General features: G+C 41.6%; 1 protein-coding gene across 1 annotated transcript in view; it reads left to right on the top strand.

The window, feature by feature from the left end:
- Positions 1 to 751: 751 nt before the first annotated feature.
- Positions 752 to 9,977, top strand: part of LOC131269053 (neuronal acetylcholine receptor subunit alpha-7) — a 45,450-nt gene continuing 36,224 nt past the window's right edge. Inside the window, exons 1-2 of the mRNA XM_058271365.1 lie at positions 752 to 934; positions 8,375 to 8,419. Coding sequence (XP_058127348.1) covers positions 752 to 934; positions 8,375 to 8,419 — 228 coding nt within the window. The remainder of the gene's footprint in view (positions 935 to 8,374; positions 8,420 to 9,977) is intronic.

Genomic DNA, 9,977 nt, shown 5'->3' with positions numbered 1-9,977 from the left:
ATTTTTGTGGGCGAAATGGCTTGGGCAGGTTTAGCGTATTCCAGTACTTGCCTAATCCTAGGGATTCGCATGTTTAACTGAGCTGGGTGCTTCGGTGCTCTATAAATAACGCTGTTGAACCCTCTCTTCCCATGAGTGGAACGTGATACAGTAAAGGGAGTTGGGATTGGTACCGTTCGATGATAAATGAGACTGTTTTTTCAGTTTTGTTCTCCATCTTTTATTTGACATCACCGTGAGCGTTTTAAAACAGAACAAAATAACAAATGAACGATATTCATTTACGCTTATTGGATCGAGTAAAGAGCTTATTGAACTGAAGATAAGAAGGTGAAGAAAGGAAGAGGAAAGCTTAGGAAGACTGGCGAAATAAAACGAGTGGCGAGTCTTATGCCGTATGGACGCGCTATCGTTTATTGGGGGAAATTTAATCTCTCTGAAAACGAAAGGGAGTGGTTTTCACAAACGATAATCGCCTGGTTTAAAGTTGAGTTTTATGGAACCTTGTACCGAGTCGGGAGGAACGGCATAATCTTAATGGCCGTTTCTTGTGCTTTCAACCATAGCTGGACTGGTGATATCACCTTGATCTGTGGTTACACAAGGAACGGAAAACAGGGGAAAAAAATTGCTTCGAAACGAACACTTCGACGAGGGTTTTTCAAGACATTATCCTCAGAATAGAAATAAACACATGATCGTAGGACTAAGACTGGAAATGTAATCGGGCAATTTCCCCTCTACCTTGTCAATGAGCTCGTTAACACTTCTTGTTTTGCTTTCTTTTTCCACAGTAATTGAGGCCGGTTACCACGAGAAGCGGCTACTGCACCATCTGCTGGACAACTACAACGTGCTCGAGCGGCCGGTAGTCAACGAGTCAGACCCGCTGCAGCTCAGCTTTGGCTTGACCCTGATGCAAATCATCGACGTGGTAAGTACCTACCGTGAACACTTCGTAAAGAGCTGACACTCATTACAATTGTGAGTCAAGTATAGAGCTCTGCAAGCCTACAAATCCGAAGGTTCCAACATAAGTTCTTCCAAAGCGCATTGTGAAGATATCAGAGACGCTTTTGCCCATAAAGCAATGGAATGCAAAAGAAATGCAAGAAATTAATGATAATATTGAGTGAATATCTTCCTTATACCACAATTGTATCTGCATTAGGGTGAAATTATCTATTGCCATCGAAATATTATCATGGTGAGCGTTAGAATAATTTAAAATTAAATAATTAACAGTTTTTCCCAATTCAGAATAGATTCAATAATATCTTACATTCCTTGTGGCTTTGTTGAAGCCCCGTTTATCACATGTTAAAATGTATAGTTTACGTGGTAACATGGCCTGTACATTCCACTTACAAATGATCAAATTGCGATGTTTGTGCAATGCATGGAGGGCAGCAAAAGCAGTTCCCGAGCAGATCGATATCTAGATATTAGTATTTGCGGAGACCGTATTTGAATGTGCTATCGAAACTAACATCCAGAGTGGGGAAAACAGACCACGCCGTCGACAACACACATAGTGCATACGGTTTGTGAGTAGGTGTATGGGCATGGGTGAATACTTTCCTTGTTTTCAGGCATGTGGTGATTGGTTTGTCCGACCTTCTTTTGCATATTGCATCCCACTCGGTCATTGAGAATGTGTGTTGTTGTTTCCGTTTATATCAGTATTTTTTTGGTTCTTTTTTCTAACCTCCAACATTTCCGTTGTGTTGTGGTCGCAGGCAGGCGCCGGGATTCGATTGTGTTAATAGCTCGATGGTGGCCCCGAGTTGAGCAGCCACAGCCCCCGAAGGGTTAGGTGCACCGGAATGGTACTCCGCTACAATATGCAAATGGCAGCGAGGGAATGGCAATTTAATTAGTTTCGAATTAGCATCCACGAGGCGAAGCTTATTTTCGATGCTAGCTCTAGTGCTTGGGCAGGTGGTTATGGTTGTGTGTGACAGTATGTTTTATTTTTCCCTTTTCGTCGACAGAACCATCCGTGTACGTCGTTTTGCACTTTTGTTTTGTTTTCCTTTCATCTAATGGTATCAAAAAACGGGGGTTTTGATTTCATGTATACACGCGATGCAGCGATGAGCTTTTGCTAATTAGATGATCGCCCACTCACACCTTCCTCTTCTCCTTGTCCTTCCTTCCTTTCAAACAATGTTTGCTGGAAAATACAGCGACGTAAATTAACGGGCTGGACCTTACTTTTTTTTGTCCTGTAATTTAAATCGTTTTTTGTTTTTCTTTACAATGCTTTTGTGTTCGGCACTGTTAACCAATGAGGTGGCGTTGCTATAGTTTAGATTTAAAACCGTCAGCTTGCATGCGAGGTGTTCTTTTACTTGTTAAATTCCTCCGGATAAGTTATTTATATGTTTTACCAATGTAGGAAAAAGACGGAGGCACGGCTAGTGAAAGTGGGAGAAATATAATCTTATTCAATTTGATTTTTCAGAAGAGTTTTTTCTAGAAATCGACTCAAATCACCAAGAAGTCGACTCAAGTTTTAGGCGCCAATGCGTACTGTACAGTTTAAACTTAAACAAATAGACGCGGGATAGATTCTGCAAGTCATAAATTTAGCAAAAGTTGCACAATAATAACTAAACAAAATTCTTAAATCAAATCAAACCAAAAATCACGAGTCCAAAGACGTGGAATAGCGGCTCAATGATTGGCTATTATTGCACGAAGAAAACATAAATGATTTAGTGGATAAAACTATATTATTCGCACAATACTTGTTGACAGTTTGATGTGGCATCTTGTTACCAAAATATATTGGATAAATAGTGAAATGCGCATGGCTACTACACGAGGGATAACAGCCAGCTCCATCGGCGATAATGGGCGATAAGTAATTAGTTTAATAAATTGAATTCTTTCATTATTTATCTTTTCTATCAGTTTTCATTTTTCGTCTCATTTGATTAGCTAAATAAAATTTTAGAGCTATCGAATACATTTCTGATTTATTTATTATTAAGTTCTGATACATTGTTACATAAGATATTTTAGTTAAAATTTGTAGGTTCTTCCAATCGTACATTCTCTTAAGAATGTTTAAAGAATACCGGAAAAGATTCAATCCATTTGCTCCGGTAAATGAATCAAATCATTGAGTTTCTTCAATTTCCAAAGGATTCGTACCATCCGGAAGTGATAACAATCAAGCGTTGGTTTAATTAAATCCGTCGCACGATGTTACGCAGTGATTAACAAGCGTCATCTTGCCAGGGTGATTTTGTGAAAGATACTTTTGGCTTTCTGGTGCACGCCAGTTACAGACTGAGCGCCCGCGGTCTGCCCTCGCTTGCTCTTAAAGCAAAAAGTTACGCCATAGAACTTTTCCTTTTCGGTGTGTTTCGCGTGCTACATATCGATAATACTGTTGACAGGTCCCATTAGCGAGGGTTACTATGCTGGAAGCAACTTTTTTGGGTTGTTTTGTTTGCCCTTTCTCTAGCACTTCGACAACATTGCCGATGCAAGCCCGTTCGAAGTACCGATTTCGTTTGGGGAAGCGAGAAGTTGTTCGAATGTCTCTTTCCGTGTGTGTTGATTGTGGGAGAGGGGAGATCTATGCGTTAAAAACAAGGTGGCTCCTTCCCCTCTTCTATCTTCCTCCTTCCATTCTGGTATTAATCGCATAAGTTACTCTTGGAGCCACCGGGATACAATGGGGTTCGCATGGAGAAATAGTAAAAAAAACCCATCACATCCGCCGAAAACGCCTCTTTACGTATCGAAACTTGATACCTAGCCCGAAAATAAGGGCACCGTATACTTGTGCCTGTGAGTGTGTGTAGGCAAAAAGCGCAAGCCGGATGGAATACTGTACCCTTAGATGAGAAGCTTGGTTTAGAAATGATGAAGACGGTGAGTTTTAAGCAGGAAACGGCGAAGGTGCTCACGTTCAGCATGACACATCCTGCTTTGTCTTGGGCTTGTATTGTGTCGCGTTGTGTGAATGCGAGTCCAATGTGGAAAACGTGTGGAAACCGCTTAAGTCGCCCGTATCTATAGCGCAGGGTAGATGAATGGATGAATGGCTGCAAACTTGTTTTTTAAACTTTCCACCCGCCACTCAAGCGTTGTCAATTTCTTTACGTAATTTTTCCTGTTTTTCGTGCTACTGTGTGGTGTTTGCCCTTCTTCTTTCTTCTTCCCTTTCTAACTTATTTTAATACTACGCTCCTCAACTCCTACTTCCAAGTTTTGTTTCTATGCCAATCAGTCTTTTTCCTTGTTCGCGCGTAAAAGTAAAAGCAACGGAGACACGCGTGGCCTGTCACACGCAAAGGGAGCCCACCATAACCTTAGAGCTTCTTTTCTTTTTACCAAGATTGTTTAGGCACCCCCTGCTGCCGGGAATGGGAAAACTTTTCCGTTTCTTCCCCCTCCCAGCAACCCTAACTTTTATATGCTTCCTGTATTTCCTTCTCCACGATACGATTTTTTATTGTACATATTAGCACCCAAACTAAAAAGAAACCGAAAAGGACGCGCTTGAAAGGATTTAAACGAAGGCTAACGGTTGAATGTGTATGTCTGTGTTTGTAAAAAAATGCGAGAAGGGCATGGGAGAAAGTTTCCAACACTCTACCTTCAGGGGAAATGCTCTTCAACGCATATTAAAGCGCGCTCATATTTCGCGCCCGCGTACCCATGAGCAATTTATAGTCGGCCCGAGCTCGGCACGCCAGCACTGCGTTTTTCAACCATTCGATGGAAAGTCGGCAAGGAGGGTTCGCGTAACCGATTGAAGGATGGATGACCGGATGTCGTAAAGCGGCAAATTACTGTCGCGGCCAGGAAACCTGGCATGGTTCGAGCGACGCTGGTGTTAAAAATGGTGAAGGTTTGCTGGCCCTCGCTACCGCATAGATCTTGATTAAAAATTGTTGACGAAAGTCACGTACACTCCGTGGCGGTCCGTTGTATTTTTGTTGAATTTTGTTTTTCGAAGGGAACGAAGGACGACAGTTTAAGATTGTGACGGCTGCTTAGGTCATCTATTTGACACTGATGTTACCGCGCACACACTTTTCATCTCTCACATGGTGCTTTTTGATAACGAGTCATTTTTACCCCCTAACTTACATAGTCTTTTCCAGCAAACGGACAGACGGTCGCTTGAAAAATAGTTAATAAAAAATAATCTAAAGTCAGCTAACGAAAATACTAGCTGTCACATAGCAGCGCAAATATCGGTCTTTTGCATAAAAAATTTCATAAATTCAAAAAATCTCTTCCATATTAAACCACGATGTTTCGATGAAAAATATCGAGAAAAATATACATTTTAGTGAACAAAAAAATGTTTCCCGTGAAGAAATTGCAAATTGGCTTTGAAACACCACCTTAAATTTGGCGAACAATTGGAAATATGTTCGTTAGAAAAAATTTACGAAGAAGTTAAAAAGATGCGACAAATTGTTGTAAACGATTGATTTCTCCGGTCGTTCTAGTGTAGCATGCTTTTTCCAGGCAGGCTAAAAATTCGTCCGTTACTGGCGCGTTTCTGACTGGACAAACGTGCTCATTGCCGCAACTGCATCGACGTGCGTACCACAGATGATCTGGAGCCGTTCGGGGAAAAACGGGCTACCGGCATGCACCCCTCACGGTCTCAACGGCATAAAATTAAAAAAACGCAAAGCCCACGTTATGATTGTAAAATGTATGGGGTGCTGTGTGTGGGTGCTTGTTTTCAGTAAAGGAAACTTTAATTTCGGTCTTAAAATGCATCATAAATATAAACAAATTTATTCAAGCTCGTTTACAGTCCGCCGTCACATTCTCCCTTGCTCTTCACCTTCATCGTGTTAGCACTCTACGTTTCTTCTTACTACGAGTGGTAGTGTATTTGTGTGCCGCTACCCGTTGCCCTAGCCCCTATCGCTAAGCGCACCGCGAAAAGTTCTACTGGGCTGTATTTTGCTTCCTGTTTCTTTCTTTTCTTGCGATGGAAAAGTCGTCGAGACTGTCGGAGTGGATTCCAACGCGGCGTCTACAATGCGCTTGTACGATACGGGCCAAAATTAGACTCCCTCCGATGGCATGGAAAGTCACGTACACTCCAAGGTGCGTTGGCTCCCACCAATGGCACACGGCTCTTAAGCAAATTGCAATTTATACATTTGTGTTCACCACAGGAAACATGGCAACGTCATGGATGAAATTAGATATCGTATCATCTTTTCATAGCTTATCTTTTTATTACCAGGCCATATGCTGTTTATTCAGCCATCCATCCATCACCCGATCCTCTAGCGACTGCTGGCGCGCGCCGGTGTGTATGTGTGTGTGTGTGTGAATGTTCTATTCACATATTCTTTTACGGTTGATACGTATGCGTGAGAATGTCGGTGGAGTTGGTGAATAAACAAAAAAAAAAAAATAATAATAACCATGTTATCCTGTTGCCAGGAGAAAACGGTAGATCCGAATGGTTATGGCGTGCTAATTGTTACTGGGCATATTTACTATTGGCACATCATGTGGTGATTTTCCTTTCATGAAAACTGTCACAGTCTCCATGTGGTACACTACATCCTTCAACAACGGCTCATTCTCCCCTCACCGGCTATTCCACACCCATCCCTTGAGCCAACATATTAGTGTAAACAATGGCGGGGTGTATTTTCGCGACTGAGGAAAGCAAAAACCAAAGGCTGGAAAAAAGAAGGGATGTTGCGGGCCGCTACATTATAGCAAGGATCTACTACACCACACTTTTGATTTCCTCTTAGCCCCTGCCAAAGTACACTTAAATAAATACCACACCCTTTCAACGTTTTGTTTACGCTGCTCAACGTTTTGTTTAAGTTGCCATCAGAACTGAAGTCCTGTGTTTCTTAGTCTCGTTAGTTTTTTTCTTTGGAATTTTGATCTATGCCAAGATGACATAAACAAAACCATTGCGTTGCTGAGACCATTAGTGATGACTTGCTTGGTAGTTGAAAGTTGGTATTGCACCGAATTGGGAATGGTGATATGTACAGTTGTCGGTGCAGTACATGTTTTTATGTAGCTCTACGTTTTCGGGTATGCGTCAGTTTTTAATAAAGAAATCTTCTGTTGTATTCAAAACAATTAATTCTGGCGTGTTGTGAATATATTTGTTTAAACAGTTTGGAATTGTTACTTCTAGCTTATATTACTCTTATAGACGACTTTTTAAATAACTAAACTAAATAATATGTAGAAGTTGTGTTACCAGCAATTGTGCCCACGAAAGAAATAGGGATCAGCCGAGAATAGTCTTTAAATAGAGTAACGTTCAGTCGCATCGTCTTACTGCCGAATACATGCTTAAGAGGAGTGATCATCGTTATACCTTTCTTAATCTTGCAACCTTAATTCGTTTGATCTTTGGGTCCTTAATTAAAGGTATGCGTACTTTAGTTTGCCTGTTGGCAGAATGGACACACCAGCTTAAATCAACACCAGGCAGGGGGAATGAAAACCCTCTAGCTTGCACGTTTCCTTCGCTGGGGTTCTCGTTATGCCGCAGAAGGGAAAACCATCAGGGCGAAATGTATCGATAATGGCTAACGGTTACTCAATAACTTTCACAACCCGTAGTCTCGCAACCGTCTGCATTGCGGCAGCAGCGAAGGGACCGGGCGATTATAATTTACTATTAGCTCCGTTTTTCAGGTGTGTTTGTGTTTGTGGTGTAAGCGTATGTTTGTTTGTTCTTTCTTTTTCCTGAGAACTTCGCCCGAGGTTCAGCTTCGACTTTCTTTTACTAAACTTTATTCTAAAGTCAATATGAACATCGCAAACCGACGTCTCTCGAGTTGCTTTGATTTTATGCGCAATAACTTTTGGCAGCGTTCTGAAAACCGGTATTTATTTCACTTGCAGTGTGTTTCCAACAGCAATGACTTCAACAAGCAATACGTCACAAACGCCGCAAATTAAAAGGACCTATTAGTGTTGAAACGAAAGGGCCGTGGCAAACTTTTTGTTCTCGAACAAGCGAACGACCGAACGCACCAGCCGTTCCCGGGGCTTTTAAAAGGGAAGTTGGCTTGCGAGAACGATGCTCTTCCCATGGGGCAAAGGCTGTTAGGAAAACTTCGCTGTTGGGAAAACAAGCTCAATTTGATGTACAATATCTGGAAATTTACCTTCAGCTCCTTGGGAAACCGATGCGATGACATCTTCCGAGGTTACGGAGAGCACAACGAGCTTCATTGGAACGAGAGTTGTGAAAGGGGTTTGGCTGTCCCTGGCAATGACAAGGAATGTCTCTAATAAGATAATTTATATAACCCTTACATTCACTTCAGTATGCCTCATTTTAATTTATTTTAACTAGTTTATCTTTCCTTCCTTTTACTTCTTGCAGGACGAGAAAAACCAGCTGCTGATCACGAACATTTGGCTCAAGTTGGTAAGTGCAAAAAGTTTATTTTACTTCATCTCAATACTCCAGCAACTTCACCACGAGAAGCCACTTAGCTAGTCGTTTTCCCCATCTTCAGTTTTCGTCTCCAACTGTACCCTCCCGAAAGAAGGCTGATGATTAAAAGAGCCATTTGTTTTTCAACAGTAAATTATGTCAGCTCGTCTGTCACCCTTTGCCACACATGCAGTGACGCTGTGCTGGATGGTTTCGCTGGCAGGGCCTATCTCCGATGTCGCCCACGGCAGGATGGTTGGTTGTTACCTACTTTTACCAAACAATTCCTGGCGTTCGGGTTGACAATGCTTGCAGGACGCTTACTAGGGTTGACAATGCTTGTAGGACGCTTACCAGGGCATCATTTTACGCTGCCAGTTTTGTCTCGCTGCCAGTTTTGTCTTAATACCGAGCTAATGTTGCCATTTGTTCCATTGGTCGTATTACTTCACCTGCAAAGAAAACTATGTAGTGAAGTCTTTGTAGTATTTATAAAAAAATGTCATCTCCTATTGAGTAATCCAATAAAACAACTAATAAACCTTAAAGACAGCCAATGGGGGTTCGCGACAGCCGAGCGGTAGCGCCGTTTAGAAAATTAGGCTCAAGACCGCCGAGGCTCACCACCTACACAGAGGGAACAATATAAGCTGTTGAAATTATTCAGTTGGGCTGCCATTGCGCTGACAATAAACAGCTATGGATAATATAACGATAAATATTATATTGCAACAATAGTGCATTGACTTGACTGAGACAAGTTGTTGAACGGCAGCCCTTGCAATTGTTTTATCACGTTGTATATGAAATCGTTTCCGCCAATGTTCAATTGTATAAATTGGTTCTTTTCGTAACAGGAATCAAATGCATTATTTATCTTACTTCATTTATCAAAGTGCCTCTTTTGGAGCGGCCAGCGACAGAACCTAATTAGCGCAACAAACCATTCAACGAACCGACAACATTAGCACTCAAGCACTGGGGCGTGCTTTTGCTTGTGTAAGCAGGAATTAAGCAAATCACGATTACGATCGATAACGATGGGATATGACACAGAATACTCCAGTGAAAACCAATACAAAAAACAAAACGAACTTGCCAGGAAAAACATCAGTCAGCATAAAAAATCAACCACACCCCGCCGGGGCCACGAGACCACGACCACGCCATCGCTAATGACAGATGCTGTTGCTATCATGACATGGTGACATTTAATTGTCACCGATCGCTTCCCACCAACTGTTATTGCTTTATGTGTTAGGTTTGACGGATGGTGGAAACTATTCTTAGACACATCTGGCGGCTTACTTACCATATCATTTGGTTGTTTCTTTTTTTTTATTTCTTGACGATTTTTATGTTTTCTTTATGTGTATTTGTGAGTATGTGCACATAATTGACAGTCAGTTCATAGTTAGATAACGATGATATTGTCGATGTTATACAATGTCCAATCATACCAAGAGCTAGTTCGAACGGATAATGTGTAAACATTGCATGGCCGAGGATTTCACATTGTTTCAGTAGTTCTCCCATTTCCAAGTGGGAA

Source organism: Anopheles coustani, chromosome X (genome assembly GCF_943734705.1).
Source record: "Anopheles coustani chromosome X, idAnoCousDA_361_x.2, whole genome shotgun sequence".
Lineage (NCBI taxonomy): Eukaryota > Metazoa > Arthropoda > Insecta > Diptera > Culicidae > Anopheles > Anopheles coustani.
The sequence above is the reverse complement of the archived record's forward strand: the minus strand, read 5'-3'. Positions and strand labels throughout refer to the sequence as shown.